Raw genomic sequence first — 19649 nt, forward strand, 5'->3', positions numbered from 1 at the left:
CAATTATGTTGTTTTCTCGCGATATATAACGATGGATTCAAGTATATTACGTGTATTCGAAAACGGAAGATGATATTGCTGGAACTGCCGATGCTAGATTGTGGAGTCGAAACTACTCGTGTGAGGTCGAAAAGAGCATTGATTGCCCCAAAAGGAGAGGGCTGCGGGTTGACGAAAGATCCGATTTCTGGAGCTTTAACGACGCCCTGCCGGGAAGATTTAGCTTAGGTTGGCTTCCCCTGGCCTCGACCACTGAGCTGTATGCTACAGCCACCACATACAAAACCACAGCCGTTGGCGATTTACGTCACCAACACTCGGGATTAATACCCGATGTCAAGGTTTTGAAAAGGTCGATAGCGTGGACTTTGATATCTTGTTTTCAGCGTAGAATTGCCGTGTCTAGTTCGTAAACAATACGTCGTCAAAGCTTGTGATAGTACATACAATGCAATGAACATGAATGAACCTGGGTGGTCCGGATGGCACGTCATCTTGGCCGGCCATACTGGTTTCGGGCCGCCTACCACGTCAACACAAATAAGAGACCCAGACCTCATCGCAGGGTGGAATCATGAGTGCATGAGATTGCTATTATTCTACCAGTAGATCGTAGATCGTGTTCTAGTTAATTGGATTCGGAATGTCCAAAAGAAAGAGCGTATTTTAATTCCAACTATCAGTTACAAATATCTTTACACTAATAAGCAACTAGCAGTACAGCATGCATTGAAACAACAATACAGGTCGGTAAGAGACAGTACACGCATTTCGCAAAGTACGATGATAAAGCCGGACTAATGGCCATCAACGATAGTGAAGAAACAGAAAGCGTAGGAGTGAACGTGGATGTGCGTATGTGTATGTGCTCGTAAAAGCGGGTCCTCGCGGACACCTTGTGATAGTATTTTGTATAACGTGCTTCGAAGGCAGTGAAAAAACGAAAACAGCAAGTCTATCTATAGTATAATAAAGCGCTAGTCCCTCCCAGTATAAAATCAAAAAATATATATCACAGTCCCATTCCTCCCCTGTAAATAAATAAAAGAGTAACAGGGGGAAAAAAAAAAGGGGGGGGAGAAAAGAAAGGAAGAATGGTTGATGAATAAGTCAGGGAGAATGCGAAGGTATTGATAAGTAGTACAAGGTAATATAGAGAAGAGAAATAGAAAGGAGAAGAGAGAAAACTCCATGAAACTCCGGCAACAATGAATATGGTAAAAGCATCCGAATCCTTATTCGATAAAAGACGTCGTCCACCTATTTCTAAACTGTCGACGTGGTCTAGCTGATCGCTCAAGCTTCGACGCCGGCAGCCCAATAGGGTTAAGAGAGTGTAATGAAGTAGAATAGAAAATGCAGGGTTGAACGTCGGTATTAAAAAGAGGTAAGAGATTTATCGGGTATTGGTCAAGAGTTCTTTTTTTTTGGTCGTTCCGGTCGTTAGCTTGTTAGTCGAACAAAGGAAAGACGTGGTCAGATGCAATGTGATTGAAACAAATGCAATGCTGTCGCTTTCCGAAAAGAACAAAAGATGAAGAAACATAGGCGGATGGGCCCGGTCGGTGTCGGTATGCCCAAGCGAAGTCAAGCTTATACAGCCGACTGGGGAGTCCCAGGAGTGGCGGCATCCTCAATGGATACAAGGTCGGAGACTCTCATCTTCTTGCGCTGATGAGCATCCTGCTCTCGCATTTCGGCGAGTTCGGACTCCAGGTCCCGGAGCTTGCGTTTGAGGTCCTCTTCCCGCTTAAGGCCCTCGTCGATGTTGATGCGGAGTTGGGCGTCGATTTCTCGTCGGGTGATCTCCGATCGGCGAGAGTTGGCCTCCCCGTTCTCGAGCTCAACAACACGTCCGCGGAAAAGGTCATTGACTAGCTCGAGCTCAGAGACACGGGTCTTGAGCTTGGTATTCTCTTGCATAAGCTGGTCATAGGTTGGAGGCTCTGAGTGGCGGTCATGCTGGGAAGAAGTGGACCCTGGAGAAGGATGACTAAGATTCAAGGAAGGCAATGGGCTACCCATGCGCTCGAGAATAGCATCCTGAGCTACGATAGAATCGAAGAAGGATGAAGGACCCTGAGGGAGTGGGGTGCCACTTCGAGATTGAGGCGACACAGATCCGCCAGGAGCCGAGGAAGGCTGCCTGGGAATACGTTGTGGCCGATTCGCGAGTGGAGGTGAAATGTCGACTCCATTGGGAACGGCGACCGGTGAATCGAAAGTCGTCTAAAAGAAGCGAGGGATTTGATCAGCACAATTGTCGGCGAACTGCGAGATTAGATAAGGAGAATAGCTCCGACAGAAGCAAAAATCGACAAAAAGAGAAATTATTACTTACAGCTTTTCGCTTTGGGGGTTGACCAGTGTTCTTGACACGATTGCGACTCTTAATCACGTCAGTCTTGAGGCTGATCGGGCGTGGGCGACCATGAAGCTTGAGGAAGAGACCGCAAGCATTGCACAGAACAGCACCAGACTCATCGCGACGCCATAGTGGGGTTGTTGAAGTAGTGCAGTTTTGGCATATAGGCTGTTGGGGGTGAGAGGCCATCATTTCATCGGTTAGTCTATGTTGTGACAAAAAAAAAGGAAAAAGGAAAAGCGGATTGATCAGGGAGATAATCGATAGGGGAGAGAAGGACCGACGATAAAGCGTGGCTAAGGAATTGGATGAAATATCAAAAAAAGAAAATGAGGGAAAAGTTTGCAACAACGAAACAACGAAAATCTAAAAGCACGATCGATGCCTTGAAAGTGTACAGCAAAGCGGATTCGAAAGAGAAAAGCGGTACAACAGAAACGACAGCACGGAACAATGGTGCTATGGAAGGGAGCCAATGGATGGAGAGGACGAATGTGGATCGGAGAATTAGTGGGCAGGTGCAGCAAGCAACTGCTTGTATCGATCTGCTATCTGTCCACGCTACACCCAACTGCTGGGCTGTGCTGGGCTGATATGATACGATTTGATATGATATGATATGGGAAGGACGGGGGTAATCACTGATTGATAAGAGAAGGAAGGCGAGCGCTCTCAAAGGCACATAGCAGAAGCAAGCCCGATAATAAAATAAAAAATAAAAAATAAAAGGCTTTCGAGGGAGGGAAGGGTAAGGGGAATTAGAAGGAGAACGAGGTTAACAGGATGGAAAATTTCTCGAAACAGCAGGCGAACGACGAACAGGCGCAAGCCAGTTCATCCATCCACACCGACAGGGCAGGCATATCCGGTATGGTAAGCCCGGGGCGGCCAGTCGGATGCCAATGGATGCTGGCACTAATTTTTCCTGTTTGGACAGGGCGCAACACTGTACCTGAGCGAGGGCAGGGGTATGAAGCAGACGAGCATACGAGTATACAATACGACGATATCGAGAGAGAAAAGAGAGAAAGGATAAAATACTTACAGGTTGATTTCCTTGCCCGTGCGGGTTGGCACTCGGAGAACTGGTCACAAAGGTCATTGAGTAACCCCCATTAGGTTGCCTGTTTCATGTGAAAGCCCGGCTGGTTAGTGAATGGCTTCTCATCATATATCACTAGAAACGGGATGTCATCGTAATCCGTCGGCTCGCACAAGCAAATGTCTTGGATGTTTTTGTCATGATCCTCGCTAGGCTACGGGTGACATCAGATTGATGAATTTAGAGCAAGTTAAGCTTACCTTAATGGGGGTGCAGGCGATGGAGTAGCGACAGACGCCAGGACTGAGAGTGCTGGGAGCGATAGAAGAGGAGACCTCGAGGAAGCCCTGGAGGACCCGTCTATCGCAGGCAGCAGCCTGTGCTCGTCTTCAGATGACTGATGATGGCGTGGAAGATCAAATAGCTGATGAGGGCTAGGAAGCCGAGGAATCTCAGGCTGAGAGTGGTGATGGTAAGGTTCCTGTAGCACAAATGATGACACAATCGTGAGTATACTTTCCTTGGTGCTTAACTCAAAGGAAAGATGGTAGGAGGATTGATGGTGATGGTGGTGGTGGTGATGTTGTTGGAGGGTGAGGATAAGGATAAGGGTAGCCCAGAGCTAAGTTCAATGGGCTTCAACGGTGGCCTGTCCTGTCCAACGCAAAATTTGGAATATTGCTGCAACCAACCCCCCAGGAACAGTGTAGATGAGGAATCAAAGCCTTATGAGACCTTTAACCAACCCGAAAAAAACAAAAAAAAAAAAAAAAAAAAGAGAGAGAGAGAGAAAAGCCCATTGCTCCTTATCGGAACTGCAATTGCGGAGCAAAGTGGGGACTCTGCTGGCTTTGCATGGAAAAATCTAAAGCGGAAGGGGGGAAAGTTGCATCGATAGATTCGAACTGGGCCGCCGGGGACAGTTCGATCATATCATATCATCACGAGCTGCCGATAGGGCTACCCGAACGATAACCCGGCTTTCCAGCCGACGGGAAATGCGGTGCAAAAAAACGAAAAGAGCCGTTCGTCCAATATATTTAAATTACTCACCTTGTACAGTAATGGAGCCAGCGCGAATTATTGAAACTAACACGGTAAAAAGGGCAGAAATCGGAACAGAGTCCAATCCTACCCCAGGTTGTTGGAGTTTTTAAAAGATTGTGGGTAAAATAGTCGAAACGACGGATCTCGTGAGCTAAGCTTATCCAGCCGAGCTTTTATCCTGATTTCCCGGGGTAATTAAAGGAGGGAGAAATCGGACAACAGAAGAAAAAAAAGACGGATCTAGAAAGTCCGCTTAAAAAGAAAGAGGTATGACGATAGTTGATAATGATAAAAGAAAATTAAATCAAATCAAATCGGTGGATAACGTTACCACGGTACGAATCTGAGGTTGAAAGATTATATATGGTACAAGAGTGAGCTGAGCTGAAGTGTCTTGCGCAGATAGATAGTGGTATGGTAGTGGTGGCGGTAGTGATGGTGGATAAGGCTGAGAAGAGACAAATTATCGTCAAGAATTTATATATGCCAGAACGAACACACGATGCTATGTCAATGCTATGCTGTCGATAGATGAAACGAAACTCGGAAACGGTTGCAAGAAGGCGAAGTAGACTTTGTGAGTTATTAGAGAAGCAAAGGAATTCGTTATATTAATAGCTTTTTATTAGGTTGCGTGTCGAAGTGTTTCGATTCGAGGTATTGTTGGAGAAGTGATGTTTTAGAGAAAGGAGAGTTGTGTTTTAACGTTTTGGAAAAGAGTCGAAGAGGGTCGAGACTTGGTCGAGAAAAGTTGATGATTGTTATATCTTTTATTTCGTTTAACTTATGAATGCATGGAATATAATTCAGAGAGCGGATGATGTTGATGTTATAATGTAAAGAAAGAGAGGGAGAAGAAAGAGTGAGAGGAAGTGAGAAGGAAGGCTTTCTAAGAGCAGGGAGCTGCAATCGATAAATACTTTTCTGAGGATACTTTTTTATCTCTTTCAATCAGTCAATCAATCAATCAGACTAAAATACACTAAAAGCAAAGCCCGAAGCAGAGTGGGAGTGGTCTCAGAGAAAAAGTAAAGTGAGATTGGATGATCCAGTTTCTTGCTCTTGTTACTGGCCTGGGAAAGCATGCACTATCCTGAACAGCAAGCATTGTTCCATATTTCGATGTAATCATTTCTTACGGTACTAGTGCCGATTTCTGAAATTACGGGGTGCAAGCTGCCACAGGATGCACGAGACTTGGGCCGCCGTCATTGGGGCTGGTATGTGCATGTCTGCGGCCTCCTGGCTTGGCCCTGGTGGGAGCCTGGCCTGGTCCTGGCGAGGTCCCCGGGGAGGTATAGTCTGAGCATGGGGGCATCCATCCACAGTATGGCCACGAGGGGGTTAGTCCACCACGTAAATTTGTGTGTATGGGTCATCCTGCTTGCTCTCCACAGTGGGCCTTCCTTCTCTGTTCTGTCCAGAGCAAAACTTGCGAGTCAACCGGTGGTTTTTGGTTTTGGTTTGCATTTGCGTGGACTTCAGGGATACCATGGTAGCACCAGGGCCAAATGAGAAACGAAAATGTCTCCTTGCAATTGGGTCCGATGCAATGCTACCCTCGAAATCATGTACGTAGAGCTCGACGAATGCATGGAAGTTCTTCGTTCTATATCGTCCAACTTCCCAGAAGTCCTCTCCAACGTGTTACTTCCATTATTTCGTTTTTCCGCATTATTGTGCGATCAAACTATCAGAAACATTATAAAAATCATGGATTATGCTGTGGCGAAATAGATAACATATATGTAATAACATAACTTTTTCATGGTTGTTAACATGTTAACAGCAAGTTTAAAGTCCGAAAGTTTGACAAGCGCTGCTCCGTGTACTTCCTTTTTTGCGCTTACAAGAAACCGCATTTTCATACCCTCTTAGGATAAGACTCGTAAACGTACATACATAGACCATGATTATAAGCTATGCATGACCCGCAGTGAAAGTTCATGCCACACAGAAACGCAACCTTTAAGAAAGCGCGATTCGGCTGGCTAGCTTTAGATCCGTACCAGAAAAGAAAGGGAGCAAAAACGCTTGCACGTCCTAATCGAGATGACTTGCAGGTATCGATTATACCCGCTGATATCAGATCTGACCACTCCGGACCCCTTCAGAAACCTGTACATACTGTGCCTCTAGAACCTAATGATTTAAATTGCATTTTTCCTTCCCTTCGCCTCGGGGCTGAAGGAATTGCATATTGCACATACACAAACATATCGATCCAGTAGACGCTCATTAATTGCATAGCTTGTTGTTATGTTTGAGGAGCTTCGAATTTTACAAACTACATGCTTCGGATCTAGAACAAGGAAGATCATCCTCGATTCCAATGATACGAATCCGCATGCTCATTCCCTGTGGCACGGACTTCTCGTGTTTGAATATTATTGTGCGCACAAAGCGCTAGTTAGAGCTCGATTATACTGCAAGTAAAAGACACGATTTGCATATCCAACCTTCAAGTCTGAGATTCAGAAAGCATTATGCCAAAATGCAACCGATAGACTGGACTGTTAGTGCGGCGATAATGCTGCAAATACCTTCGTCTATCTAACCCCCGTAGCAATTTCACTGTCGGACATACTAGCCCTACCTTCTTGGCGATATCGGTGCCTCCAACCTTAATTTCCAATACCAATACCGACCATTTTGAGTGCTAGGTAACGAGTAACTAGGTAGTTAACTCGGCAAGATGTATCATGAATCACATTTTAGTTGGTGTAAGGGAGCCAGAACTCCTCCACCAAGAATCTAGTATTGAGGTTAGGGCGCTCTTCTATGCCGCGCAGGGGCGTACAACCGCAACAACATTCGGGTTCGAGCGTGAGTTTCAGAAATCGAACGCGAACTGTCATCTGAACTTCAGATCTATCTTCCCAGTCCTCCATAATCAGGCCACATGTAATTAGGCTCGCTTCCAAGCGAGACGCCCGTTATTTTCCTTGGTCATTGCATTGGGCAAGCGGATTCGGGAAATGGCTAGCTGGGGCTGCTCTCTCGACAGGAGTAACCTACATCTGCTGGAAAACAATCTCATATCTTCTCACGATATGATGGCTTTATCATTATGCCGGGCGTGCAGCTGCCATCTTCTTTCGCATCTGCGGAATCCGGTTGAGACAATGAGCTGGATTTCCAGCGTCCGAATACCTTCTATCGCATCTCGGGAAGTTGGTAGGTGCTTCGAAGCATATCTACATACAGACGCCTAGGCATGTTTTGCCCTGAGGTGCACCGTCCTGTTTCTTTCCCTCCCCCGTTCCTCAAATCAGTCAAAGAAATTTCCTTAAAAGTTCTATCGATTTGATTCAGATTGCAGGTTGACCTCCTCAATCAGAAAGAACATTATCCATGTCCATTCCTCCTCGATCCAGCGTGCTCTAACCATCTTGACTCTCGAGCTACCCGGAATGGAAATTTTAGAGTCCCTTCGAAACATAGGATTCTTCCCAAGCATATGAAATGTACTGTGCAGTATACTGGCCGTATACCACAAATGCTGCCACAATGGTTACTGGGAAGAGGTTTCAGCATCTTTACTAGTAATAGCCCATATCTAACGGTCGAGAGCGTTAAAAATAGAATCCTCGCTTCCTGTTTTCGGCTTACAAGTTCCCCATAGGGATGCGAAGAGGCATATGTCATGGACAACGCATCAGGCTCCTGCTTGGTTACCCTTTAGCTCTGCCATCACCTGTCTCTTTTTTGTTTTCTTTCTCAAGGGGGCATATCCGAGCGAAGGCCATCAAGCTACAGTTGCGCAATTTCTCACCACAGGGGGGGCGTCGTGTAGATTGGGGCTGCAGCGTATCGTCGCGAAGAAGGCAATACCGACGCCCCGAATGTGCTTCGATAGCTGATATGCGGCATGTAGCATATGCGTATACCAAGGGCAAATACCTCCCAACGTTCGATGGGAGGTAAGGTAAGCCTTCCCTCACTTTACTCGGGCCCTTCGCATAAACTACGCCGGATTCTTCCACCCCCTGGAAAAAAGAACGGCGTGATCGATTGTCGTATCGCATGGCTGCATGATTCTTGATAAGAGTAGGAACAAGCGAAGAGGGAAGGCGGCCACGCTATTCGAGACCCATTTGATATCGATTCAACAAACCACTGCTTCGAATGAGTAATTGGGTTGAGAACGCTTGCTGGTTGGGTGGGATCGATATCACACTTCGGACCCGCCATGGCAGCTATAACTCCTGTTATGTAAGATGTGGGACCTAGTGCTTGTCTTCTATAGCTCCTCATCGATACTTCGGAACCCAAAAGAGCGAGAGACAAAAAAAAGGGCTTCTCCGGTTACTTTGCATTCGCATGAGGCCGAGAGCTTTGCAAGCTTTGGGTTATCTTGTCTACATGACGTTGTCAATGCATCTTCCCAGCGATCAGTTTTGATACGAGCATCATAGACGTTTTAAAACTCTAGATGATCACTGCGCTGACGGCATACGCATTATACAGCATAAAGCTTCGATACCTTTGGGTGTCCTTCAGCCCGCAAGAAACTGTATGTATTATCAGTTACAGCCTTTCCCCGGCGAGCCAGGGATTTTTGACTGATAGGCACCTTTTAGCCGCGAGAAAATGGAACGAATGACCATCGACGGGTTTAATTTGCGATGCGGCGGTCGGTTTTCTTGCTCTCTTCGCTGTCAGATTTTAATTTTTGCTTTTGAACACAGCATCCACATCATGACAATGATACCAATTGGTCAAACAGCTGCAGCATGCAGGTTTGTTGAAAAAAATTTGCACTTTCCCCAGTTTTACCAGCTACCGATGATTTACACCTCTCGTCAATCTGCAATCTTGCGGCAGACAGTTGAGGGTTGGGTTCAAGCTACTCGATCTGTCAACTACCCTCATGATGGAAGAGAAAGAAAAAAAAAAACAAGTCCATCGGAGCGCCTAAACTTCCGGTAGGAATCAGTTTTGGTTAATGTGCTCTAGAGCTCCGGAAAAGTCAATCGAAGCTAAATAAACAACCGTGCATTTTGACAGGTTCGAAACGTTGGCAGCTGCCTTTCCGCGTGACCATGAGGCCATTGTAGAAATTTTTATTTTTATGCATCTGCCAATCTCGTAGACGAATAGTCTTCGGGTGATAGCCGTCTTGCTCCACGTTTTGGAGATTCATTTGTTCACAAATGTCTCGAGGGGGGAGCATCAAAGCAGACTCAATTGGTTCCCTGGGGCTGCCTTCCGGTGAGGCTAGGTATCACGTCTCGGACAGACCCCTGTTCCTTTCCCCGTATCAGATAGGGGAGATTTTTTTCAGCAAGGGAAAGCTCGCTATTGGCCGAACTTTGGCTCAACCCTTGCTTGCAGGGGCCCAAACGAAAGAAAAACTCTGTCTTTGCTTCTGCAAGGCCAAAACTGCAGGCTGAACAGATAGGTGATAGAAGCCTGACAGAACATTCTATTGCCAGGGGTCCATTGCTGAGCTGCTCACGATCGCAAATCTTAACTCGCCAAGGGCAAGAGACTATCTGCTCTCCTGTGCAGGTAGATGGCTCCCTTGCAGCGACGATCCCCCAAAAATCCTCTCTCCATTCTTCAAAAGTTACCTCAAAGAGTTGGTGATGTGATGATTCATAGGGCCGGGAAGGAAACTGGGAAGGAGAATTCCGACCCGCATCCGGCCTGTGAACAGGCTCCGTTCCGAGTTTTTCTGCTTCATCAAGAACGAATTCGACCGGCATCATCCTTCCTCCGACTGATCGATGTAGATTAACTCCTCGGGCCAACAAGAATTCACAAAAGGAGGGCTTCGGAATCGGGATGGGATTAAAGGGTTGTGGGACCACATGTTTTTATCAACAAAGAGATATCCACTATCCGGAACCCCGATATGGCTGTGCGCAAGATGTGCATGAACGAAGGAACACGCACAGTAAATTTGCAGGCCACACACGCACGCGAGGGCAACAAGAGGCGACTGGAAAAAACGTGATAATCAGCCCTAATCCGACCATGTACCGAATAAAATCTTGCCGACAACAATGATCGGTTTCCCACGGGCGGGTAATAGTTTCCCCAGACGCTCAGACCTCCTTTGGGCTGTCCTTCTTATGATTATCTTGCTTCTGCACCACGATCACGCCGCAGAAGTTTAAGCAGAGGTGTTCCGATGAGCAGTCACTAATTCTAATGTTCCTACCATTTTTAACCATAAAATTCGAAGAGGAAATTAATCAATTCTCACGATGAGTTTTTCCCATTCATCATTATGATGAGATACTCGAATGAGGAAACAGGGAGATATGCGAAAGAGAAGGTCAAAACGTCAGATGGTGTGTTATTTTTGGGCCTAAACCTGGTGTTTCATCATCGACCCTTCGGCAACTAGGGTTAGCCAGGTCTTTGAATCGTTTAATATCGTTTGAGGCACGAGATTGGCGGATACTTAACTTTTCGCATACCTGTGAGCGAGGGGCATCATTATCGTCACCATCCGGACGAAGGAAATTTATCCATATCGATACTAGACCGAATATAGAACTGCAGCGAAATTAAATGTGGATCTTCATGAAGAGCGCAGGGGGCCAGGTACTGTGTAGATTGAAATGTTGCAACAGACAAATCCCTAGGTGTCTAAAGGTTCGCTGAACCCTTTAGGCCTCGGATATGATTGAGCATGAGGCAGACCAAATTTAGGCATGACAAAAAATTCATAATCGAAATTATCTGAGCGTTCCTGTGCTCAAGCTTCAAAACGTAACGCAGTCTTCTTAATCATTTCTAGAAATTCGGCCTAGTCAGGAGAGGAAGGAAAAAACGCCTTTAATTTCGGGGTTTGCCCTAGCCCGCGGATCCCATCAACCGGGTTTTCCACATCCCTCGTGGCTTCTAGGGCTTTTACACGTGGTTATTCTAGAACAACTTCGCAGCGCTCTCAAAACTCTATCGCAAAATCAGTTGCGAGAAGATCTAATCAGGCAACTCCATTTGCGAGATGTGAGTGTTTTGGCTAGGTTTGATGTAGAGGTTGGGATTTCTTTTGGTGGGTGAAGTGGCTAGCTACCGAGTCAGTCAACCGGCTGCCCTTGTATACCTGTAACGGCCGTTTATATCTGCTGCAAGATTGTGCAGGACGAGGCGAATTTTCTTACAATCCTTAATCGTAATCTATATTCGGCAGTCACGGATCCCGTCCTATAAGATTTAATTTATTACAAAGAAAATTGTGAGGTATAAAACACCTTCTTTGATCCCAACTTCCTTGCAAGGCGATGAACCAGGTATAATATTTCCAAGTTACGGCACTAGAGAATCTAACCGCCTCACGCTGTCTTACCTACTTGTAAAATATGGGTCTGACAGAGATAGCCGTCTACCGTTCGTGCATAGATTGTAGCACCCAAGGAGAGAAGCTTTGGCATAACCTATCTTGCTGAAACCTTCATCCCTCGCGGAATACCTATTTGCGATTAAAAAACATTCCAAACCACGGTAATATGTGGTGACCAAAACCTGGAAAAATCCTTCCTTCCTGCAGAGCTCTCGTCACCGGAGATATTCAAAGACACGTCTACAATCGGTGCCTTACGTTGGTGCGGGAAGATATCTTACACAATACACCCTTCCAAGGCAGATTTGTCTTTTCGGAAACATGGGCTTAAGTCTATGGTTCTGATATGATAGTCGCCCCACCAGCGGTGCTCCTGCATCATGCCTACCCATCAATTTGAGATATTTGCGACGGATCTCTCCGCTTTGTTAGCATAAAATCATGGGATATTATTCCTTGTAGTTTAAACACCATCCACCGGGGGACACTTTGAAGCCGTGGGCGGGGACACCACTTTCTCCGCCCCCCACCCCCCAGGTTTCGAAATTTCGACCCCCCTCCCCGGTAGCCAAGAACAGAGCCACGTAGCTAGGCTATGTCACCGATGTAGAGCTGCCTTATTCAGCATGAAATAGTTCGAATGCTTGGGCAGGTTGCGGAACTGATTCTGGAAATTATTCGGACTGTTTCTAGTTCTAGAACATCAATGGAGCTCTGATGTTTACGTATCGGGCTCAATAAAAAAACGAAGATATCTAAGTCCATGGGAACGTCATAGGGCTCTAGGATTACATTTGCAACATCCGATTGTAGAAGGTATCATATCGATACTGCCTCGATGTAACAAATAAATCCCACAACTATTGCTTCAGAAGTATGTAATGAAGGTCTAACTTGAGGACTCGTATGTTCATGCTCGGTGTTCAACCTATTCTAGAATGTATTAATTCTTGATTGGACACCCTGTATCCTAAGCACCTTGGGGCCGTGCATTTTTTTCATCTTCAACTCAACTCTTATACGCTAGAGCCGGTTTAATCTCGCCCGGTATCGTGAGAGGAGCGTACGTAGTTTGTATTCTGATATCAAAATCCCCAGAGCTCTCTAGACTTGAGGAAATATTATAATCAAAGCATTATCAACGCTTTTATTTTTGCGATCTCTTGGATCTCCAATGACGATCTCTTATATCCGACCTATCGAATCGTACCATATTCCGTCCCCAAAATTACATAATTTCTGTGCCCCCAGCCTAGGCGCTTATAGAATGAAGAGGTGAGCTCTTGTTCAACCCGCGATATTGCAGCGCTGCAGCGGGACAGCCAGAAAACCAAATTCTTCAATCCCTTTGCTCACACTACCTACAAACTGGTGACATCTCTGAATGAAGTTTCCAGAGTTTAGGCTTCACACCAAAACACGTTACCGGCGCCACTCCTCGGTCACAAATTGAAACATGAGCCGCCGCCTCAGGTCTCACTAACAACCTTCCACAACACAAAATGCCTGTTGCAGTTTGGAACCTACATCCAGGCCCTGGCCTCAGATCTGAGGCACTCCAGCCACCAACCCCCTTGTCCTCACCAAAAAATTCGGCATAAAGACCCCGCGACAACGAGGAATCCAGTACGGCTTCGACTTTCCCACATAAATAAATCCCACTAACAAAATAGAAGAAAAAAACGTTGGGGGAGAGAAAGTAAACATAAATGATAAAAAATATTGCACATGTGCATATTCGCATAACTATACATTACATATAACTTTTTGCATTTTGCATTAGCGAGTCCCGTCGTTCACAGGGGCAAGGAACCGAAGGAGGGTTTCGTGTCGATAAAATGTATAAAATACAATATTATAATAGTGATTTTCCTGTGGCGAGTTTTATGATCTCCAACATTTGCTACCATAAGCGGTTTGATCTAATGCCGCTTGAGTTACACAACGCCTCGGAGTGGTCTTAATCTTAACAACTGAACTAGAGAATTTAAAGCTAAAGCCGATTGATTCTAAGATTTAGTTAGTGGAGGGATTCCGTACCACCCTCTGGCCACTTTTCATGAGGAAATACCGTCGAAAAACCACAATAATCTCTCCGAGGGAATGGACCGATCCGACGAGGAAGACATATCCTAGCCCGAACCCTAGAAAGATAATCCGACGGTCCGTGGCCCTCCCCCAACAAGCATAACTTCATCACTTCAAAATGTGCGTAGTATGTACATACCAAACATGCGTCTATTTCCGGCCTTTCTAAATTATAGATGCTCTAAACCGTCTATAGATCTACAAAGGTAAAGCGCTGGTAACACAACCAGCAACATCCCTGTTCCAATCATCCCAAGAACCCACTTTCATGCACACGGGATACAAAATCTGCTTATTCATGTATATCCATAACCTCGCCCCCCAGCGGGAACCGGAGACAGAAGTTAAGATAGCCCTCGTGATAATCGATAGTATGGTAGGCTTAATGTTAACAGTCACTAGTGCATTAACTAACTAAAAAACCTCTCAAACGACCTACGGGGTATTTTTACCTAATCAAGTTATTGAATAACATAAATTTATTATCGGTGACCAGAACTAGTTAGTTAGATCGCCGGAAATCAAGTTAGATAAGAGAGCCTCTATATTAGAAAGCCACCATAGTCAAGAGAAAAGGTAACGAGCGCCGCGGAGACGTGTATCATAGACGTCTTTGTTTCATCTATTCCCTGCCACTATGCACGATAAGGGTATTGGCGGACCTTATTTTCGTACCTTGTTGGGTGAAGGTATACTCCAACAATTTGGGAATAGGGCCGATCGTAATCGTATGATCATGGTCGGATCGGGTAGATGAGTGGGGCAATTCTTCGATTCGGATGTCCGCCTTACATAAGGTTCGAATTGCGAAAGTGGGTACGGGGTGTCAATCCAGGCTTTAATGAATCTGGAGACGGAGATATTTGGATTCATTCGATTATAGTTGCCGTTGTTCGCATGACCTATTTCGGGATGAAATTGGAGTTTGTTGGAGAGAGAGATGGTTTTGCTTTAGTGTAGTTAGTGCGCGGTGGCGCTTATAGTCAAAGGAAACGTCGATCAAAGGAGCTCTTATGTGCACATCAAGCGAATGTGGCTTCGATGTGGCCCCAGTGAGGCTCCTTGGGTCTAGACTCGGTCGTTTGAAGTTCTGTTGCTGGATCATATCATGTTCGGTTGATGTGATATAGAGCGCTCGAGCTCTTCTGTTGATTAGAAATCTGCTAACCAACGGGATATATCAATATTTGGTTTGATTTCATGTCATCGGAGTTAGAAGGAAGCTAGTTTTCAAAGCATACTAGGACAATGGTCATGTCGACAGAATGAAATCATTATGAGTGAAAGCGCAACATTCCTTACCTGTTTCGGTAATTACTGACGTCTATATATAATGTTACTTTTGTCTGGGATCAAGACGGGTACTGAAATGTTACGTATACATAAAATTGATATCGAATCCCCTTGGAAGCATTGATCTTAGACTCTATGCCTGCCCTGTTCGATGGGTCTACTATACGCGCGCAAGTAGTACCAGTAACTTAAGTTTTATGAGAGAGAAACCTAGTAGGTAGAACTCATGACTAGATCTGGGTTCGTAGTATTTCTATAGATATAATCCCTACGATTACAAACTAAGCAGCGATTAAAATGGGATTAGTAGCTCTGCTCCAATGTTAGTAAAGTAAAGTGACATTATTAATGTATCGTAACCATCACCCGAGTCCCCTGATTTTTAATAGTTGGCAGTGCACCGTGTGATAGCAGGCCCAAGTACCCGAGTGTGGTTCACGACATATGCGCGCGCGCAAATAGTGTTTAAGTTGAATATATATACTTTGAGTATATATCTTCGTTGAGACAAAACTACAGACTCGAAATACTCTCCATACTGGAAGAGTCAGGAAGTATAGAACTAGATTTAGTTATCATATATACTCAATACTTATATGATCTTGATCTTGTGCGTGCAATCAACATGCAACATCAACATCGATATATCGACCGTACTAGCTGCAATTATACTCATAGAAAAGTACTAACACTAACAAAACATTAAAACGATCACATTAATACATTATAATGATAGACCTGTTTCTTAGAGACAACCTTAAAGCCTTCGTAGTAAACGCCAAATATGACTTCATCTGCAGCATTACGACACCACGTCGCCTCATAGGTATATATCAAAGCCGATATTATCTCAATAACAACCAGTATTACATACATCCCCATTTGTAAACAAAAATACCATCCTAACCAGGACAAAACCCCTCACTAATCTAGATACCCAGGTACATCTAACTGCCGAAACGGCATCGAACCTTCCAGCACCCTCAACACCAAAAATACAACACCGTATAGCATCAAAACGCCTCCAATCTACGTGAAGGATCCAAAAGCCATTAACCCTCCCGGAAAACCCCCTTCCTCTTCCTTCCTTACCAATTAATGACGTATTACGAATTACCTCTAAAAACCAACCCAGTAGCTTAAAAATCAAAAAGGCCCAAAAAAGAAGTTTGATAAATGAGCAAGCTTGGATTCGAACCAAGATCCCCTTCGTGGAAGTTAAGAAGGTATGTTATTCTTTTACAGCCTTCGGTATACTTGTTTTACTTTCTGCAGCCTATGGATTTTACAGGGAAAGGCCCGCTTCCCTTTGTACCCCCCCCTTTTGGGGTAGAGTACAAAGATAGTTCGAAAAACCCTGTGAAGGCAAAGTGTCCATTACACTACAAGCTCTATTTTTTGAGGTTATGGGTGAGAGGTGTGGATGTGGGTTATATTTCGAGTTTGGTTAGTCTAGCTACAAAGTAGGTATTCGTCCCTGCTTCGCTGCTGCATTTCTATGAGTTTCGATATGCTTTAAAATGACTTTTGCTTCCCCCCGAAGGATAATATTTTGGTAAGTAAAATATTTGAATGCCAATCTACTCTCATAATGTGATAAATCAATAATGCTACAAGTTATGCTTGAATACGAATCACCACACTTACCATGATTAAAATATATACTCTCAAAAAAGAGCGAACGTACAACAAACGCCAGTATCCTTTAAAACTTCCCTCTATATCCCAATTCATACCAACATTCGCCATTCGATGATATATCTATACTATACACCCTTCTCGTCCACATAGGTACCCACCACTTCACGGTACCACATACCAATCTCGCACCAGGAAATACTGCGCGACCAAGGAGGTTAATGCACAAACGCCCCTGTCGCCGTCATAACCTTCCTCTTCCCCGCATTATCTCTTCGATGTAAGAAGATATCCCACAAAGCAGTTCCCATGACTGCCAAACTCGCAAAGGCGGTCAACGCATACGCGGATCGGTAACACCCAATCCCCTCCAAACACTCATATCGCCCTTGCTCCATCTGTTGTGAATGACCATCATAAATCCTACCAAAGAATAGATTTGTGATGTTGCCAAAGATGACGGGTCCAAGGGTCATAGTGCCCCAATTTTGTGAAAGTCCATGGAGACCGAATGCTTCTGAGACGATGGTGGGGAAGACACCGAATACGAGGCCGTAGCCGACTGTTGAAGTTATAAGTATGGGGCGGCGTTTGCTGCACGTGTTATAGGGGAAAAGACTTACAGCCATTCAGTCCGGAAACGAGCCATAGGCTATGAGGGTTGCTGACCGCCATTCCGGCAATTTGTCCGAGTAAGAAGACGCTGCTAGAGGCGAAAACTAGCCAGACACGAGAGTACTCAAATTTCTTCTTGAGGACATCGGATACAGTTCCTATGTTTCCTCACGTGAGCATATCTTGGGGAATTATTTTCGAATCAAAAGATACTTACCGCTTATTAGCCGGCCAGAGAAGCTACAGAGTGAGAGAATCGATACGTGGACACCCTGGAAGCGTTCCACCTCCTTGGGATCCTTCTTCGGGTCGAAAGCGTACCACAGTGCTTTTACCTAATCATGCTACTGTTAATATCTACGCCATTTGGTGCGGACCAAGCAATGCCTTACCGAATGTCCAATGTTACTATTATCAAATACCATCAGCTCTGGTTTCAACTACACCCAACAGGATACAACCCAACTTACTTTATAGTCATCAGCCCAATACCCGTCAAAACCCCCAACATCAAGAAAAGTCTCCAAAACTCCGGCTGCCGCGCTAATGCCCAACCTCGAATATCTAGATGTTGCAGACCATCAACGGACGCTCTTCTCGAATCGACTGGTGGCTCATCAAGACTTCTTCGAACAACGCCGTCCTTGGTGCCGTACGATGATGAATCAGACGACGTTGACAGGAACGACGTCCGTTCATCGTCGATAGCTGCCGGTGTCGTGGCAGCCGCGGGGGTCGCGGCTCCCGGTGTATTGGGACTGGATGGGTTAGGGGTAGGGGTTGCAGCAGTTATTGTTAAGGTAGGGTTTAGGTGTGGCGGTATGGGGGAAATGGCCCCACTGCCTATGCCCTCCTCTTCTGTCTCGTCGTCCACTGGTACTTGAAAGTGGACGTTGGAGGCTTCCATACCTGGCTCAATATCGAAACTAGCGTGGCTATCCCGCGACTTGGTGCGACGCAGTCGGTTGGTTGAAATCTCTGGCTCATTGGTTGCGAGGGCGGAGTATGCGCCTGGCCTAGGTACCACTCGTATAAAAAAGAAAGCAGCGAATACAATTGAAGCCGTGGCGGTGGAGAGGACGAGAAGGAAGTCAGACGTGTTTCCAGGGAATAGCCATGATGCCAATGTCGAGAAGAAGAAGGCACTCAGGCCGAAGGCTGCAAGTGGTAATGCCGTCGCCGTACCCCTCTTCAATACAGATATTAGCATCGAAATCGAATCCGGATCTCAAAACACAAGCTCTTACACTCTTGGGGAAGTTCAATGCAGCTGGAAATCCTATGTTAGCATCCACTTCTCTATAGCCTTCAATCGTGGGTATCGGATTCAATCCATACCAACTTTGATGGAAGCGCTAAAAGCAAAGCAGCTCCCAATACCCGTGAACGCCGAGAATATCGCCAACCATCCGACCCCAATATTCACCGAAGCATCAAACACTACCAAACCACCACCACAAATTAGCCCACATCCTTTTATGACCACAAATTCTCGAAAAACTCCAATTGTCTACAGACCTCTGTATATAGGATAATACCCGGCAAACAACGAGAAAGCACCAATCAATATTGCCAACCGTGGACCCTTTCTGTCAACCAGCATGCCGGCAGGGATTCCGGACAGATACATTCCAAAGTTCCCTGCAGTACCCTAGAAATTTCGCCAACAAAAATGTCAGTTCTCCCTTGCTTTCCCACCATTTTTTCTAAAAATTTCTCCAAACTTCCGGTCCCTAGATATGGTATTTGACGTACGATGATGTTGCTCTCCGTTGTCGACAAATGCAATTCCCGAGCCAACTGTGGTGCGTAGGCCGAGTAAACATAGTTGGTACCGCATGCTAATGCCACGGCGGTACAAGCCGCTAAAGCAACGTATCGGGCCGCCTTGAAGCTCATGGGTGCTGTCAACGGCATGGTCGCTGGTGTCCTTTCCAAGGACTTCCCGGGACGGTAATTCGGGATTGAAGTCGGTGAAAGGGTAAAAGCGAGCGAAGCAGAAGAATGTAGAATAGGGGACGGTGGGATGTAAGGTTCTACGACCACGACCACATTACATTGAAAATTGCGGGGAAGACGAATAGAACTAGAGGACCCTGTATATGTCTTAGTAGAAGAGGATTAGAAGCGAACAATACAAAAATAATAATAAAAAAAAGCAGCTGATAGCTCTGCTTTGGTAGCTTCGAAGATTTGTCGAGAAGTGTGTCTGTGGGAAGTGTGGATGAGATCACAGGGCGTTATTATGCCGACAAGAGGAA

The 19649-nt window shown here is 45.5% G+C and overlaps 2 protein-coding genes across 2 annotated transcripts; both read right to left on the minus strand.

Moving 5' to 3' along the window:
* Positions 1 to 1593: 1593 nt before the first annotated feature.
* DFL_000775 (uncharacterized protein) lies at positions 1594 to 4339 on the minus strand (the record flags this gene model as incomplete). The annotated part of the gene is made up of 5 exons (XM_067637380.1): positions 1594 to 2229; positions 2342 to 2533; positions 3411 to 3489; positions 3668 to 3841; positions 4314 to 4339. 5 exons carry the CDS (start codon positions 4337 to 4339, stop codon positions 1594 to 1596), a joined length of 1107 nt encoding a protein of 368 aa, XP_067495326.1.
* Positions 4340 to 16991: 12652 nt separating this feature from the next.
* Positions 16992 to 19305, minus strand: DFL_000776 (uncharacterized protein; the record flags this gene model as incomplete). The annotated part of the gene is made up of 9 exons (XM_067637395.1): positions 16992 to 17335; positions 17397 to 17546; positions 17606 to 17723; positions 17781 to 17796; positions 17859 to 18577; positions 18636 to 18658; positions 18727 to 18828; positions 18907 to 19039; positions 19144 to 19305. 9 exons carry the CDS (start codon positions 19303 to 19305, stop codon positions 16992 to 16994), a joined length of 1767 nt encoding a protein of 588 aa, XP_067495327.1.
* Between the last annotated feature and the right edge of the window lie 344 nt (positions 19306 to 19649).

The sequence above is a fragment of the Arthrobotrys flagrans genome (assembly GCF_004000055.1).
Source record: "Arthrobotrys flagrans strain CBS H-5679 chromosome Unknown unitig_15, whole genome shotgun sequence".
Classification (NCBI taxonomy): domain Eukaryota; kingdom Fungi; phylum Ascomycota; class Orbiliomycetes; order Orbiliales; family Orbiliaceae; genus Arthrobotrys; species Arthrobotrys flagrans.